The sequence below is a fragment of the Salmo salar genome, chromosome ssa11 (genome assembly GCF_905237065.1).
Source record: "Salmo salar chromosome ssa11, Ssal_v3.1, whole genome shotgun sequence".
Taxonomy (NCBI): domain Eukaryota; kingdom Metazoa; phylum Chordata; class Actinopteri; order Salmoniformes; family Salmonidae; genus Salmo; species Salmo salar.
In genome coordinates this window covers 103653363-103672185 of record NC_059452.1, presented here as the reverse complement: position 1 = coordinate 103672185, position 18823 = coordinate 103653363, and the positions used below count along the sequence as shown (strand labels likewise).

General features: G+C 43.0%; 1 protein-coding gene across 1 annotated transcript in view; it reads right to left on the bottom strand.

The window, feature by feature from the left end:
• Positions 1-8286: 8286 nt before the first annotated feature.
• Positions 8287-18823, bottom strand: part of ufm1 (ubiquitin-fold modifier 1) — a 23745-nt gene continuing 13208 nt past the window's right edge. Inside the window, 1 exon segment of the mRNA NM_001146524.1 lies at positions 8287-9013. Coding sequence (NP_001139996.1) covers positions 8901-9013 — 113 coding nt within the window. The 3' untranslated portion in view covers positions 8287-8900.

The window sequence follows — 18823 nt, the reverse complement described above, 5'->3', positions numbered from 1 at the left end:
TCTTAGGCTGGTCACCATGTGTTGCTGTATGTTAGGCTGGTCACCATGTGTTGCTGCATCTTAGGCTGGTCACCATGTGTTGCTGCATCTTAGGCTGGTCACCATGTGTTGCTGCATGTTAGGCTGGTCACCATGTGTTGCTGTATCTTAGGCTGGTCACCATGTGTTGCTGTATCTAAGGCTGGTCACCATGTGTTGCTGTATGTTAGGCTGGTCACCATGTGTTGCTGTATCTTAGGCTGGTCACCATGTGTTGCTGTATCTTAGGCTGGTCACCATGTGTTGCTGTATCTTAGGCTGGTCACCATGTGTTGCTGCATCTTAGGCTGGTCACCATGTGTTGCTGTATGTTAGGCTGGTCACCATGTGTTGCTGTATCTTAGGCTGGTCACCATGTGTTGCTGTATGTTAGGCTGGTCACCATGTGTTGCTGTATCTTAGGCTGGTCACCATGTGTTGCTGCATCTTAGGCTGGTCACCATGTGTTGCTGTATGTTAGGCTGGTCACCATGTGTTGCTGTATGTTAGGCTGGTCACCATGTGTTGCTGTATCTAAGGCTGGTCACCATGTGTTGCTGTATCTTAGGCTGGTCACCATGTGTTGCTGTATGTTAGGCTGGTCACCATGTGTTGCTGTATGTTAGGCTGGTCACCATGTGTTGCTGTATCTTAGGCTGGTCACCATGTGTTGCTGTATGTTAGGCTGGTCACCATGTGTTGCTGTATGTTAGGCTGGTCACCATGTGTTGCTGTATCTAAGGCTGGTCACCATGTGTTGCTGTATGTTACGCTGGTCACCATGTGTTGCTGTATCTAAGGCTGGTCACCATGTGTTGCTGTATGTTAGGCTGGTCACCATGTATTGCTGTATCTTAGGCTGGTCACCATGTGTTGCTGTATGTTAGGCTGGTCACCATGTGTTGCTGTATGTAAGGCTGGTCACCATGTGTTGCTGTATGTTAGGCTGGTCACCATGTGTTGCTGTATGTAAGGCTGGTCACCATGTGTTGCTGTATGTAAGGCTGGTCACCATGTGTTGCTGTATCTTAGGCTGGTCACCATGTGTTGCTGTATGTTAGGCTGGTCACCATGTGTTGCTGCATGTTAGGCTGGTCACCATGTGTTGCTGTATGTTAGGCTGGTCACCATGTGTTGCTGTATGTTAGGCTGGTCACCATGTGTTGCTGTATGTTAGGCTGGTCACCATGAGTTGCTGTATATAAGGCTGGTCACCATGTGTTGCTGTATGTTAGGCTGGTCACCATGTGTTGCTGTATGTTAGGCTGGTCACCATGTGTTGCTGTATCTTAGGCTGGTCACCATGTGTTGCTGTATTTTAGGCTGGTCACCATGTGTTGCTGTATGTTAGGCTGGTCACCATGTGTTGCTGCATCTTAGGCTAGTCACCATGTGTTGCTGCATCTTAGGCTAGTCACCATGTGTTGCTGTATGTTAGGCTGGTCACCATGTGTTGCTGTATGTTAGGCTGGTCACCATGTGTTGCTGCATCTTAGGCTGGTCACCATGTGTTGCTGCATGTTAGGCTGGTCACCATGTGTTGCTGCATCTTAGGCTGGTCACCATGTGTTGCTGCATCTTAGGCTGGTCACCATGTGTTGCTGCATGTTAGGCTGGTCACCATGTGTTGCTGCATGTTAGGCTGGTCCCAATGTGTTGCTGTATCTAAGGCTGGTCACCATGTGTTGCTGTATGTTAGGCTGGTCACCATGTGTTGCTGTATCTTAGGCTGGTCACCATGTGTTGCTGTATCTTAGGCTGGTCACCATGTGTTGCTGTATCTTAGGCTGGTCACCATGTGTTGCTGTATCTTAGGCTGGTCACCATGTGTTGCTGTATGTTAGGCTGGTCACCATGTGTTGCTGCATCTTAGGCTGGTCACCATGTGTTGCTGCATCTTAGGCTGGTCACCATGTGTTGCTGTATGTTAGGCTGGTCACCATGTGTTGCTGTATGTTAGGCTGGTCACCATGTGTTGCTGTATCTAAGGCTGGTCAACATGTGTTGCTGTATCTTAGGCTGGTCACCATGTGTTGCTGTATGTTAGGCTGGTCACCATGTGTTGCTGTATGTTAGGCTGGTCACCATGTGTTGCTGTATCTTAGGCTGGTCACCATGTGTTGCTGTATGTTAGGCTGGTCACCATGTGTTGCTGTATGTTAGGCTGGTCACCATGTGTTGCTGTATCTAAGGCTGGTCACCATGTGTTGCTGTATGTTAGGCTGGTCACCATGTGTTGCTGTATCTAAGGCTGGTCACCATGTGTTGCTGTATGTTAGGATGGTCACCATGTGTTGCTGTATCTTAGGCTGGTCACCATGTGTTGCTGTATGTTAGGCTGGTCACCATGTGTTGCTGTATGTTAGGCTGGTCACCATGTGTTGCTGTATGTTAGGCTGGTCACCATGTGTTGCTGTATGTAAGGCTGGTCACCATGTGTTGCTGTATGTTAGGCTGGTCACCATGTGTTGCTGTATGTTAGGCTGGTCACCATGTGTTGCTGTATCTTAGGCTGGTCACCATGTGTTGCTGCATGTTAGGCTGGTCACCATGTGTTGCTGTATGTTAGGCTGGTCACCATGTGTTGCTGTATGTTAGGCTGGTCACCATGTGTTGCTGTATGTTAGGCTGGTCACCATGCATAGCACCGTTAACATCAAGAACACATTCCTAATATGGTACAGCAACCCTGTGGAAAGCTTTTGAAACTATCTAGAGCCCATGCCCAGACGAATTGACAATCAAAAAATAAATCCTAATGAACAAGGCTTTGAAGTTAATTTCCCCCCTCTATCCTCTAACTCAAAAAAAAGAAACCTCCCTGGTTTTGTGAGATGGCCTCTTCCAAATATGGACGTCCACGAAAGAGAGTTCAGACGACTGCTGTACAGCTTGTCGATGTCGTTGAGCTAAACAACCACCGTTGTCGTGTTCGTGAGAGTCTTGTCTTTCGATGGTGGAGATTTATTAGTTTGTAGCTCACATAGTTTGGGTTGGTTTCCACTAGTTACCCCAATCACAAAGTCAAAATCGGCTATATTGTAAAAATAGCTTTTTTGGTCTTAATTTAAGGTTAGGAATAAAGTTAGCAGTGTTTTTAAGGTAAGGGTTAAGGTGACGTTTAAAAACATTTTGAGAAAATGAATTTAAGAAATATGTGGGGGTTTATGACGTTGCGTCTGTGGTAACTACTGAGGACAGTTCGGGTTTTAGAGACGATTTCGTGACGATTTTCTTGTCCGGATCCTCGCATGTGTAGAAAAAGGCCGTTTTCACAAGCCCCATGTTATGAAATAGGCGTAAACGTTATGACGGCGGAAAGAGGAGATTGAGCTGCAGCCACTACAAGAAACAGTACGTCTCTAGCATTAACACACAGGGAGATATTCAATATTCAAAATGACGCACGGGTTTGTCAATCGACTCTAGGGTTTTTCTAAGCAACTCCCTGCTTTTCTGTGTGGTTTTTGAATTAACTATCAACTCCAGCTGAGTACATGTATCTATTGGTTGACTTCCTTTTGATCTAAAATCCATGCTGCATGCACACCGCAAAGTGGGAAAATTATGTCCATGTAAGAAATCTGATCAGTGCTTTTATACTGCATCTGATGCCAACCTTTGGTTTGGTATGGAATATTATCTTCTCTCATTTCTTGCCAAACCTAATTGAAGGCTTTAGGGTCAGGAAGACAGACACAGACTAATGCAACAGAGGATGTCAGGCAGAAACAGTCACTCAGCCACATTATTATGCTACATCCTATATGGGTTCTGGTCAAAAGTAGTGTACTACATAGGGAATAGGGTGCCATATGGGTACTACATAGGGAATACGGTTCCATATGGGTACTACATTGGGAATAGGGTGCCATATGGGTACTACATAGGGAATACGCTGCCATATGGGTACTACATAGGGAATAGGGTGCCATATGGGTACTACATAGGGAATAGGGTGCCATATGGGTACTACATAGGGAATACGCTGCCATATGGGTACTACATTGGGAATAGGGTGCCATATGGGTACTACATAGGGAATAGGGTGCCATATGGGTACTACATAGGAAATAGGGTGCCATATGGGTACTACATAGGGAATAGGGTGCCATATGGGTACTAAATAGGGAATAGGGTGCCATATGGGTACTACATAGGGAATAGGGTGCCATATGGGTACTACATAGGGAATAGGGTGCCATATGGGTACTAAATAGGGAATAGGGTGCCATATGGGTACTAAATAGGGAATAGGGTGCCATATGGGTACTACATAGGGAATAGGGTGCCATATGGGTACTACATAGGGAATAGGGTGCCATATGGGTACTACATAGGGAATAGGGTGCCATATGGGTACTACATAGGGAATAGGGTGCCATATGGGTACTAAATACGGAATAGGGTGCCATATGGGTACTAAATACAGAATAGGGTGCCATATGGGTACTACATAGGGAATAGGGTGCCATATGGGTACTACATAGGGAATAGGGTGCCATATGAGTACTACATAGGGAATAGGGTGCCATATGGGTACTAAATAGGGAATAGGGTGCCATATGGGTACTACATAGGGAATAGGGTGCCATATGGGTACTACATAGGGAATAGGGTGCCATATGGGTACTACATAGGGAATAGGGTGCCATATGGGTACTACATAGGGAATAGGGTGCCATATGGGTACTAAATAGGGAATAGGGTGCCATATGGGTACTAAATAGGGAATAGGGTGCCATATGGGTACTACATAGGGAATAGGGTGCCATATGGGTACTACATAGGGAATAGGGTGCCATGGGGGACACAGTCTGCCACACTTTGTCCCTAATGGCCCTTTTCCTCTCAGATATGACTGGTTGGTAAATGACTGAAGAACACATTGATTAACACAAATCCAGAGAGCCATTAGCGATGGAACATACTGGATTCCTCCTCCTCGGCTGTGTTCTCTGGCTAATGGAGAGTGAAAAACAAATGAGCTCTCTTTGTTTACCCACCACTGTGAGTTCTCGCTGTCTCCTTCCATCTCTCTTTATTGGGGCTCTCTCTTTCGCTCCATCTTCCACCACCAAGATGGCACATTTCATTTCTGTGTGAGGAACCTAATGACCTAGGTCTGACACTGAGGAGTTGTGAATAAACCTGATGTTATCAAGATAGGGAAAACATGTGGTCTGTTTCTCTGTGTGTGGTCTATTGTTTACGTGGCTCTGTTCGAAATACATGTACATTTCATCCTTCTGATGTGATCTGATGTGACCTAAAGCCTGAATGAACATACTAGGTGGTTGGGGGAAGTCAACATGGTGGTAACTTCACATAGTAGCTAAAGAGTGACTGATACAGTAAGTAGTCTTGTCCGAGCCATAACGGCCCATAGGACAGGAGCCTATCTCCTGTTTCTGTAGTATGAGGCAGTTTGATGTACTAGTACACTACCTGGACAGGATGCTAGTCTATCTCCTGTTTCTGTAGTGTGAGGCAGCTTGATGTACTAGTACACTACCTGGACAGGATGCTAGTCTATCTCCTGTTTCTGTAGTGTGAGGCAGCTTGATGTACAGTACACTACCTGGACAGGATGCTAGTCTATCTCCTGTTTCTGTAGTGTGAGGCAGCTTGATGTACTAGTACACTACCTGGACAGGATGCTAGTCTATCTCCTGTTTCTGTAGTGTGAGGCAGCTTGATGTACAGTACACTACCTGGACAGGACGCTAGTCTATCTCCTGTTTCTGTAGTGTGAGGCAGCTTGATGTACAGTACACTACCTGGACAGGATGCTAGTCTATCTCCTGTTTCTGTAGTGTGATGCAGCTTGATGTACTAGTACACTACCTGGACAGGATGCTAGTCTATCTCCTGTTTCTGTAGTGTGAGGCAGCTTGATGTACTAGTACACTACCTGGACAGGATGCTAGTCTATCTCCTGTTTCTGTAGTGTGAGGCAGCTTGATGTACTAGTACACTACCTGGACAGGATGCTAGTCTATCTCCTGTTTCTGTAGTGTGAGGCAGCTTGATGTACAGTACACTACCTGGACAGGATGCTAGTCTATCTCCTGTTTCTGTAGTGTGAGACAGCTTGATGTACTAGTACACTACCTGGACAGGATGCTAGTCTATCTCCTGTTTCTGTATGTGGTGAGGCAGCTTGATGTACTAGTACACTACCTGGACAGGATGCTAGTCTATCTCCTGTTTCTGTAGTGTGCTTGAGGCAGCTTGATGTACTAGTACACTACCTGGACAGGATGCTAGTCTATCTCCTGTTTCTGTAGTGTGCGTGAGACAGCTTGATGTACTAGTACACTACCTGGACAGGATGCTAGTCTATCTCCTGTTTCTGTAGTTTGCATGAGACAGCTTGATGTACTAGTACACTACCTGGACAGGATGCTAGTCTATCTCCTGTTTCTGTAGTGTGAGGCAGCTTGATATACAGTACACTACCTGGACAGGATGCTAGTCTATCTCCTGTTTCTGTAGTGTGAGGCAGCTTGATGTACTAGTACACTACCTGGACAGGATGCTAGTCTATCTCCTGTTTCTGTAGTGTGCGTGAGACAGCTTGATGTACTAGTACACTACCTGGACAGGACGCTAGTCTATCTCCTGTTTCTGTAGTGTGAGGCAGCTTGATGTACAGTACACTACCTGTTTCTGTAGTGTGAGGCAGCTTGATGTACCAGTACACTACCTGGACAGGATGCTAGTCTATCTCCTGTTTCTGTAATGTGAGGCAGCTTGATGTACTAGTACACTACCTGGACAGGACGCTAGTCTATCTCCTGTTTCTGTAGTGTGAGGCAGCTTGATATACAGTACACTACCTGGACAGGATGCTAGCCTATCTCCTGTTTCTGTAGTGTGAGGCAGCTTGATATACAGTACACTACCTGGACAGGATGCTAGTCTATCTCCTGTTTCTGTAGTGTGATGCAGCTTGATGTACTAGTACACTACCTGGACAGGATGCTAGTCTATCTCCTGTTTCTGTAGTGTGAGGCAGCTTGATGTACTAGTACACTACCTGGACAGGATGCTAGTCTATCTCCTGTTTCTGTAGTGTGAGGCAGCTTGATGTACTAGTACACTACCTGGACAGGATGCTAGTCTATCTCCTGTTTCTGTAGTGTGAGGCAGCTTGATGTACAGTACACTACCTGGACAGGACGCTAGTCTATCTCCTGTTTCTGTAGTGTGAGGCAGCTTGATGTACTAGTACACTACCTGGACAGGACGCTAGTCTATCTCCTGTTTCTGTAGTGTGAGGCAGTTTGATGTACTAGTACACTACCTGGACAGGACGCTAGTCTATTGCAGGGCCCATGATACAGCAGCTCTTTCTAACACCTTGGCATTAGTCTGATTAGGAATCATTTTCACCATCAGTCCCTACTGTGTATCAGTTGCAGGTTAATCTCGTCCACGAGCCTCCTCCCTCATCTCTCTGGCAGTAATTGAGCCTGAGGGTGTTAGTTGCAGGTTGGCGTGATGCACAAGTTCAGTATTTGGTTGATGGGACCCAATGCATTACATCACAGTGTGTAGTGTATTTGGATAATGCTAGGGGTTTGCAAAATTCCATTAACTTTCACAAAATTCTCTGGTTCTCCAGAAATCCTGTTTGGAGGATTCTGGATTTCCTGCTAATTCCTTCCTGATTCTGTGAATCTTCCAACCAGGGAATTTTGAGACCTTAGTTGATTTTCATGAATGTTTTTTTTTCCCCGTTTGAGTCATTTTAGCAGATGCTCTTATCCAGAGCTAGTAGCAATTAGGGTTACGTGCCTTTCCTCAGGGATTTGAACCAGCGACCTTTCAGTTACTGGCCTAATGATATTTTAACCGTTAGGCTCTGCTATACTACATGCCAGTGTTGACTACTGTACTAAATGAAATGGACACGCAGCAGTACTGTTGGAATCAGACAGACGGCAGCAGAGATCCATGTTCAGTTTATCACAATACAGTTATTCTTAAAAAAAACTTCTTTTTTTTTTTACATTGATCCTTTATTGAACCTGGTAAATCAATTCTGGAGGGTACAGATTGAAAAACCATCATGGTTTTCCTTAACGCCCCAAACCAGACTTGAAATAATGGCATTACAAAATGATCTCAGCTAGAATGGGAAATGCAATATATTAAAGTTACCTACATGAATATATTCCAGAAAGATCTGCATTGTAAGTTATGGATGCTTGCTTGGACAGTATTTGTCTCAAGAAAAGGATGCTCGACAAGACAACCTCAGGATGTAAAACAGACAGCTTCTTTGAACAAGCATAATTTATTAAACAGGTGATATAACAATGCTCTCTGAAGGCATGCTGAATAAGCTAAATCGTTTGAATGTGTAGTACAAATCCACATTAATGCAGTCCTCTTCAAAAAGCAAGTACATGCATACATACCTAAATATGCCTACACATGTTGGACAAAAAGGGGCAGATCTATTAGCCATTTACCATTACAACTAAAATAGGTACACAAAACTACAACTATTCACAAACTCAAAGCACATTGTCTGCTAAGCTTCCGCCAAGTCCTTCTCTTGAAGCCGCCAGAGTGTGTGTGTGTGTGTGTAATCAATTACTTCAGTGTGAGAGTATCTATGGGCAGCCTGGGGTGATGCTGCATTTGGATAGTGCAGACAGTATAGACAGAATTAAGCTTGCTGCTGCAGTGTGTCTCTTTGAGTAGGAGTGTGTGTGTGTGTGTGTGTGTGTGTGTGTGCGTGCAGTAATTTCAGGTCTAGAAAATATATACACAAACACACTGACACTCACATACTGAGTGTTCTGCAGGTCAGAAGTGAAACATGATGATTCAGCCGGTGTGTGTGTGTGTGTGTGTGTGTGTCTGAGTCATTGGGTCTTCGAGGAGGATGAGGAAGGTCGGTCTGTTCCTACTCCCCTTCCTCCCACTCGGTCTCTGGGAATGATGCGCAACTCTGAACCGTGCTTCAGGAACACATTCCCTGGAAAACAACAACAACATAAATCGTCGATAACGTCAGAGAATAGAAGAAAACAAAACGTTCTCCATAAAGAGTCCCCCCCCCACCTGAAAACAGTTGATAGTATCGTTACCTCAGTATTTACCTTGTCAGAGTCTTTCCTAGGCATTTCTCTAGCGCCATAAAAACTCACAGCACCAATCCACAGACAGATGATAAATGAGGAGATCAGGAGATAAATGAGACGAACTGATAGATTGAACTACTAAACACAGCAAATCTGTTGTAAAATATATCAAGTAGTAACATCCCAAAACAGCCCATAGACTAGTGTTCAAGTACTGACAGATAGCTAGTTGTTAGGCTAACGACTAGCTAACGTTAGCCTAACAGGAAATAATTCCCTCTGAGGCAATACATTAGCATTAGCATAACAATACGGAAGACTTAAGGGTAGTGCACGGTGATTACAGCAGATGGTGTTTACAGGGCACGGTGATTACAGCAGATGGTGATTACAGGGCACGGTGATTACAGCAGATGGTGGTTACAGCAGATGGTGGGTTACAGCAGATGGTGGTTACAGGGCACGGTGATTACAGGGCACGGTGATTACAGCAGATGGTGTTTACAGGGCACGGTGATTACAGCAGATGGTGATTACAGGGCACGGTGATTAGAGCAGATGGTGTTACAGGGCACGGTGATTACAGCAGATGGTGATTACAGCAGATGGTGATTACAGGGCATGGTGATTACAGCAGATGGTGATTACAAGGCACGGTGATTACAGCAGAGGGTGATTACAGCAGATGGTGATTATAGGGCACGGTGATTACAGGGCATGGTGATTACAGCAGATGGTGTTTACAGGGCACGGTGATTACAGCAGATGGTGATTACAGGGCACGGTGATTAGAGCAGATGGTGTTACAGGGCACGGTGATTACAGCAGATGGTGATTACAGCAGATGGTGATTACAGGGCATGGTGATTACAGCAGATGGTGATTACAAGGCACGGTGATTACAGCAGAGGGTGATTACAGCAGATGGTGATTACAGCAGAGGGTGATTACAGCAGATGGTGATTATAGGGCACGGTGATTACAGGGCATGGTGATTACAGCAGATGGTGATTACAGGGCACGGTGATTACAGCAGATGGTGGTTACAGGGCACGGTGATTACAGCAGATGGTGATTACAGCAGATGGTGATTACAGCAGATGGTGATTATAGGGCACGGTGATTACAGGGCATGGTGATTACAGGACTTGACGGACAGAGAAAAGTAGCCAAGAGTAAGTACTCTACCTTATGGATAGCATTTATATAGTATGACATGTATTCAACTGCCTGCTTTCTCACGTCTTCATGTACAACTAGTGCAAGGTGAAGAAAGCCAGGCGTGGGTGTTGTAGGCTACTGCAAGTGCAGTTTACCATCTATAATACATGGGTTTTATATAGCCCAGAACTTTTCATGGACCCAAAGATGAGTTTAGTTCAACTGACTGTCTGCTCACAACTACATTATTAAAACGCATATTAAAACAAAACACAGCCTTCACAAAGGAATGGAAGAGTAAAGTTATTTATTGAGCCATTCCTGAAAAGTAACACATTCCAAGAAACATCTTTAATACACACCACTCTCTGCTATCCCACAACACTCCATCTACCTGGAGGTCAATGCTAGCTAGCTGAATAGCCTATGCTATTCTAAATGAAATCAAATTACATCAGCCGATGTCAAAGTGATGTACTGAAACCCCCCAAACAGCAAGCAATGCAGATGTAGAAACACGGTGGCTAGGGAAAAACTCCCTAGAAAGACAGGAAACTAGGAAGAAACCTAGAGAGGATCCAGGCTGATGTTGTTCAAACGTTCACAGATGACCAGCAGGGTTAATAATAATAATAATAATAATAATAATAATAATAATCACAGTGGTTGTAGAGGGTGCAACAGGTCAGCACCTCAGGAGTAAATGTCAGTTGGCTTTTCATAGCCGATCAGGGCTCTATGTGTAACATGAGGCACGAAGGAGCACTCTCTCATACCCCTGCACATCGACTCAGTACTGGTACTCCCGTGTATATTGCCAAGTTATTGTTACTCATTGTGTATTTATTATTACATGTTGTTATTTTTCCATTATTTCTCTATTTTCTTTGTCTCTGCATTGTTGAGCAGAGTTGCAAAGAAAAAGCCATATCTCGGACTGGCCAATAAAAAGAAAAGATTAAGATGGGCAAAAGAACACAGACACTGATCAGAGGAACTCTACCTAGAAGGCCAGCATCCCGGAGTCGCCTCTTCACTGTTGACGTTGAGACTGGTGTTTTGCGGGTACTATTTAATGAAGCTGCCTGTTGAGGACTTGTGAGGCGTCTGTTTCTCAAACTAGACACTCTAATGTACTTGTCCTCTTGTTCAGTTGTGCACTGGGGCCTCCCACTCCTCTTTCTATTCTGGTTAGAGACAGTTTGCGCTGTTCTGTGAAGGGATTAGTACACAGCTTTGTACGAGATCTTCAGTTTCTTGGTAATTTCTCGCATGGAATAGCCTTCATTTCACAGAACAAGAATAGACTGACAAGTTTCAAAAGAAAGGTCTTTGTTTCTGGCCATTTTGAGCCTGTAATCGAACCCACAAATGCTGATGCTCCAGATACTCAACTAGTCTAAAGAAGGCCAATTTAATTTCTTCTTTGAATCAGAACAACAGTTCAACTGTGCTAACATAATTGCAAACGGTTTTCTAATGATCAATTAGCCTTTTAAAATGATAAACTTGGATTAGCTAACACAACGTGCCATTGGAACACAGGAGTGATGGTTGCTGATAATGGCCCTCTGTACACCTATGTAGATATTCCATTAAAAATCTGCCGTTTCCAGCTACAGTAGTAATTTACAACATGAACAATGTCTATACTGCATTTCTGATCCATTTGATGTTATTTTAATGGTAAATTTGTTTTATAAACTTGCTTGTTTTTGAAAGAAAAGCTAAGTGACCCCAAACTTTTGAACGGAAGTATATGTATGTATGTATGTATGTATGCATGCATGTATGTATGCATGTATGCATGTATATATATTGTGGCAGACGGCAGGGAGAGGTGAGGGGAGTGGTTATTGAGGGGAGATATCTTGCAGCCCACTGGCTCCACCCCCGAGCCTTATATGGACTTCCTGCCCCAACAAGGCAAGGCTGTCGCTGTTTAAGCCAGGGAGTGCTTGGGGATAAAGGAGGAAGCAGCCTGCACAAAGGGGCAGAGTAAGAAGAGAGCAACGTGTGTTATGAAGAGCGGGAAAGAAAATCCCTAAGAGCGGGGGGGAACAAATCCCTAATAAACTTCCCATGTGCATTCTATTTGTGCATGTTTTGTTATTGAACTTGGAGACGTGGAAATCCCACACCCTTGAGCTTGCTACATAACATATTTTATTGTGAACATGTTTTTAGAAATTGTTGCAATGGTATTAAAAATAAAAAACAAAATACCTTATTTTACATAAGTATTTCAGACCCTTTGCTATGAGAACCTGGCACCATCCCTACGATGAAGCATGGTGGTGCTAGCATCATGCTGTACGATGTTTTTCAGCGGCAGGGACTGGGAGACTAGTCAGGATCGAGGGAAAGATGAACGGAGCAAAGTAGATCCTTGATGAAAACCTGCTCCAGAGCGCTCAGGACCTCAGACTGGGGCGAAGGTTCACCTTCCAATAGGACAACGACCCTAAGCACACAGCCAAGACAATGCAGCAGTGGCTTTGGGACAAGTCTCTGAATGTCCTTGAGTGTCCCAACCAGAGCCCGGGCTTGAACCCGATCGAACTTCTCTGGAGAGACCTGAAAATAGCTGTGCTGCAACGCTCCCCATCCAACCTGACAGAGCTTGAGAGGATCTGCAGAGAAGAATGAGAGAAACTCCGCAAATACAGGTGTGCCAAGCCTGTAGTCATACCTAAGAAAATGCAATGCTGTAATCGATGCCAAAGGTGCTTAAACAAAGTACTGAGTAAAGGGTCTGAATACTTATGTAAATAGGATTATTTTTTTCTTTGTAATAAATTAGTAAAAGTTTATAAAAAACGTTTTTTTTTGTCATTATGGGGTATTGTGTGTAGATTGAGAGAACAATACAATTGAATGCATTTTAGAATAAGGTTGTCCGAAGTCACTGAATTTATATTTATATATTATTTTTTTAAGTTGATTTCAATTTGCCATATTTTTCAAATTTGCTGTTTCACAAAAGTTCTGAATGTATATCCATTTTACAGACACAGTATACTTTACATTCATTATCTTATTTTTAATACCACCCTCCAGCTACATTCAGCCCCTCCTACTACCTCTGAACACCATCCAGTTTGGATTTCTATTTGCAAATATTTTTCAATCGTGCTGTGATGTTTCACAAAAGTTCTGAACCTTTCTATTCTCAGTTTCTAAAGACTCTAAATGAAAAAGATACACATTTAGCTAAGAGTATCAATTGATTGATTGACTATGACTTTTCAAAATCACCCAGCAGTACTATTTGCAGAGTTACCTCCAGATAAATGTTGCAATTCTTCAGCAATTCCTGAACCTGCAATCAAAACCAAACCACATCTGGACAGTACCAAAACATGTGATCTAATGATTCTGCAAAATCTGCAGAGCTGGGACGGTTGTATCCCCCATATACATAACATTATATTGGTTGCAAGAATTTTGTATAATTTAAATTGAAAAACTAGGTCGTTTTGTGCCATGGAATCGGTACATTGAAAAATCTCTTTCCAACTATTTTGCGATCTATATGGCACGGCTGTCAATTTGTTGGTCCTTAAATGAAACTGGTATACTTTTTTTTGGGTCTTTATTCCAGGGACCAACAGACAAGTTCCTTACTTTCTCCCCCTTCCAGTTGCCTCTTCTAAACTACACGACATTGTAAAAGTTGTATTGTTTTGTGGTCCAATACGTAACATAGTACACTTCTAATAATTTGGTTGTAATCCAGAGAGGTTAGAACAATTAACTAGATCCTCTATGAGGCTGTGGAGGGATCCACATTGTGGATTTAAAAGAAAACATGAATCATCAGTAAACACCTTGATTTTTAAGCCCTAGAGTTCTAGCCCTTTGAAATTATTGGATCTGATTTTAATAGCTAACATTTCGATGGCCATTATAAATAGATATGCCGATAGTGGACAACCTTTTTCACTCCTCTTGACTGTTTAATACTTTCTGAGATGTAGCCATAATTAAATAATTTACAGGGATACTTTACTTTAACCCATTGTATAAGAGATTCTCCAAAATTGAAATATTCCAGGCATTTTTCTATAAATTCCAGTCATACTGTATTAACACTCGTGTGGTGTTTGGGTCTGTGGGACCCTTTTCAAATGTTCACAAAGACTCATTGGCCTTGGCTCATTTTCTGTGAAGAACATGTAAAATAACACCTTGTCATTGACAGCACCCTGTGCACACCCCTACACATTTATATTACATATGTGGTGTTCGTGACCACTGGACCCAAGTAATAAAAGTGTGGAAAAGTGTGTAGGTGAAAACAAAATGTTTGCCGTGTGCCTTCACTCGGTCTTCCTCCTCCCTGGGCCTGCTGTTTCAACATAGCACCAAGAACCTGTCTGTCTCCCGCTTTTCTCGCACTCTTTACCCTTTGTAGTGTGTGAAACTACACAATGTCTTGAGGGAACCTGCACAATGTGATTACACTACATTATTTTGATACATTGTGGGAAAATACTGCATTTTTTTACACTCTACCCCTGCCAGGTGAAAATTGGGGGAAGGAGAACAAATAAATTGCTTTGCATGTGTGACTCCTTACCACATTCAATCAGTATGACAAAAATAATCTCTGCTCAGAGGGCCTTAAAAAAAAAATTGCAGAGAGAGAAGCTAGTGTGGAAGACGTGTCTTCCACTTTGGAAAATGAAGAATTTTCCAAATATGAGGATCATGTCTGTCAATTCGGAGTCTGACAGTGAGTTGGAAGAAGGTAAGATTGACCTTCAGCCAGATCTAGGACCAGCCCATCAGAAGCAGGCCCAGGACCAGCAACCAGCTCATCAGCATCCTGCAGAAGGAGAAATATTGATGTAAAAAAAATTGTGAAATTGAATGGTCTTCTTGCCCAAGGAATGAGCCACCCGGTATGGCTGCCAATGTGATAAGGATGCAACCAGGGCCAACGCAGATGGTGGTTACTCATGTGCAGCAAATAAAGTCTTCTTTTCAACTGTTCATCCCAAACACCATCCAGAAAACCATTCTGGACTACACTAATTTGGAGGGAAAAAGTGTTTTTGGAGAGATGGAAAGAGATGGACCAAACTGATTTACATGCCTACTTTGGGATTCTTATCCTTGCTGGTGTTTTCAGATCCAATGGGGAATCCACAGAATCCCTGTGGGATGAAGAAACTGGCAGAAAACCTTTCAGTACAACCTTTCAGTACAACGTCGTCTCTGGAAAACTTCCACATTACTTCCAGGATTATCTGCTTCGATAACCGAGACACCAGACCAGCTCGGCGGCAGAGAGGCAAGCTAGCTGCAATCAGGTCAGTGTGGAACAAGTGGGTGGACTGCCCTGGGCCCAACATTACGGTTGATGAGCAGCTTATGCCATTTAGGGGCCGCTGCCCCTTCAGGCAGTACATACCGTCTAAACCTTCAAATTATGGAAACAAGATCCGGGATGTCTGTGATGTTGCTTCATCATATGGTGGAACTTGCAAGTGTATACAGGGAAGCCAGATGGAGGAACCCCTGAGAAGAACCAAGGGATGCGGTTTGTACTCGACGTGACACAGGGACTCCGTGGCCACAACATCACGTGATAACTTTTTTACTTCGCACAAGCTTGGACAGGAGTTCCTCAAGAGGAAGCTGATGATGGTAGGAACGGTATGAAAAAACAAGCCAGAGCTCCCACATCAGCTGTTGAATACACGGAACAGGCCTATCAATTAATCTAAGTTTGTGTTCAAGGCCGACACGTCCCGAGCGTCCTACCTGCCAAAGAAAGGCACAAATGTGGTACTCGTGAGTACGCTGCTCAGGGATGGGAGAATCTGTGGTCAGGAACATCAAAAAACTGAAATCATAATGGATTACAGAAATAATCTGTCTGTAAAAAATTGTTGTAAAAATTACTTGTGTCATGCACGAGGTACATGTCCTAACCGACTTGGACCGAAAGTAGTGCACCATATAGGGAATAGTGTGTCGTCATTTGGGATGCAGAAGTAACTGACTCCTAAGGGAGTCTCAAACCAGCCAGTCTGGTTAGGGTAAGACTGGACTTCATACTCACATAATAACGTGTTAGTATGCCTCCTTGGAGCATCACATCAATATCCATGAAGAAATATAATAAACCACATTTACATACAAGCTTAGGGTCTATTCTGTTATTATCTGATCCCCCTCTTTAGTCACTATCGTTCCGTCCCAAACAACATACACTAGTCCCTATGTAGTGCAACCATTTTTGACCAGAGAGCCCTATTGGCCCAGATCAAAACCAGTACACTACAGGGAATAGGGTGCCATTTGGGATGCAGCTTGCAAATGGGACTCTCATTCCTACAGACAACGGTACCCACCACAGTCCAATATTTACATAATGACCTGGTATCAACCACAGTCCGGAGTATTTGCATTGACCCCCCCACCACCTTTGTTTTTACACTGCTGCTACTCGCTGTTTATTATCTATGCATAGTCACTTTACCTCTACCTTCATGTACAAATTAACTCAACTAATCTGTACCCTCAACTAACTTTATTTTCTTAAAACTACATTGTTGGTTAAGGGCTTGTAAGTAAGTAAGCCTTTCACGGTAAGGTCGACACCTGCTATATTCGCCGCATGTAAAAAATAACATTTGATATTGACATAAAGCCTTGGTACTAACATAAGGTATCTATCCACGGTAGTTGTTGTTGTTGATTATCTGGGTATATGAATTAGTATCATACAGTGACTACAGAAAGTATTCACACCCATTGACTTTTTCCACATTTTGTTGTGTTATCACTGGTCTACACACAATATCTCATTATGTCAAAGTAGAATTATGTATATTTTTTTTTTTTACATTTTGAGAAATTAATAAAAAATGAAAACCTGAAATGTGTTGAGTCAAGTCATCAGCCCCTTTTTTATGGCAAGCTTAAATAAGTTTAAGGAGTAAAAATGTGTTTAATATTACTTTTGAATGACTACCTCATCTCTGTACCCCACACAGAGATAATTGTAAGGTCCCTCAGTCGAGCAGTGAATTTAAACACAGATTCAACCACAAAGAACAGGAAGGTTTTCCAATGCCTTGAAAAGAAGGGCACCTATTGGTAGATGGGTAAAAATAAAAGCAGACATTGAATATCCCTTTGAACACGGTGAAGTTATTAATTACACTTTGGATGGTGTATCAATACACCCAGTCACTACAAAGACGTCCTTCCTAACTCATTTGCCAGAGAGAAAGGAAACCGCTCTGGGATTTCAACACGAGGCCAATGGTGACTTTAAAACAGATAGAGTTTAATGGCTGTGATAGGAGAAAACTGAGGATGGATCAACAACATTGTAGTTACTCCACAATACTAGCCTAAATTACAGAGTGAAAAGAAAGAAGCCAATACAGAATAAAATAATCCAAAACTTGCTTCCTGTTTGCAATAACGCAGTAAAGTAAAACTGCCAAAATATTGAAGATATGTCAAAAATGTAGTCTATTTCAGAAGAACATAATAACAAGTGGCTGTGGGCTACACTAGTTAATTAAGCAGACAGGATTTGCTTAGAATTATGTGGCATTATTTTGTATTATTTTATAGTATGAATAATACAATTGAACAAAGCTGAATAAAATAGAAAGGATATTTCCTCCAAACGATTTCCAAGTAAGTGCGAATATGCTGTTCTGTGTTGAGCGGTTAACCTGTTAGGGCTAGGGGGCAGCATTGACACGGCTGGATAAAAAACATACCCGATTTAATCTGGTTACCACTCCTACCCAGTAACTAGAATATGCATATACTTATTACATATGGATAGAAAACACCCTAAATTTTCTAAAACTGTTTGAATGGTGTCTGTGAGTATAACAGAACTCAAATGGCAGGTCAAAACCTGAGAGATTCCTTTACAGGAAGTGGCCTGTCTGACCATTTGTTGAACTTCTTTTCCATCTCTATCATTTACTAAGGATCTCTGCTCTAACGTGACACTTCCCACGTCGTCCATAGGCGCTCAGAGCCCGGGAAAAAACAGAATGTCGTCATTCCAGCCCCAGGCTGAAACACATTATCGCCTTTCTCAAGTGGCCGATCAAGGGACACTGGCTTATGCGCGTGACCCCGACCGCCCCCGCCTTTGGGATTTTTTCCTCTGTTTGCCGAAAAGGAGATTCCCTGTCGGAATATTATCGCTTTTCTACGAGAAAAATGTCGTAAAAATTGATTTTAAACAGCGGTTGACATGCTTCGAAGTACGGTAATGGAATATTTAGAATTTTATTGTCACGAATTGCGCCATGCGCGTGACACTTCTTTACTATTTCGGATAGTGTCTGGAACGCATCGAACAAAACGCCGCTATTCGGATATAACGATGGATTATTTTGGACCAAACCAACATTTGTTATTGAAGTAGCAGTCCTGGGTGTGTATTCTGACGAAGACAACAAAAGGTAATGAAACTTTTATAATAGTAAATATGATTATGGTGAGTGCTAAACTTGCCGGGTGTCTAAATAGCGAGCCCGTGATGCCTGGGC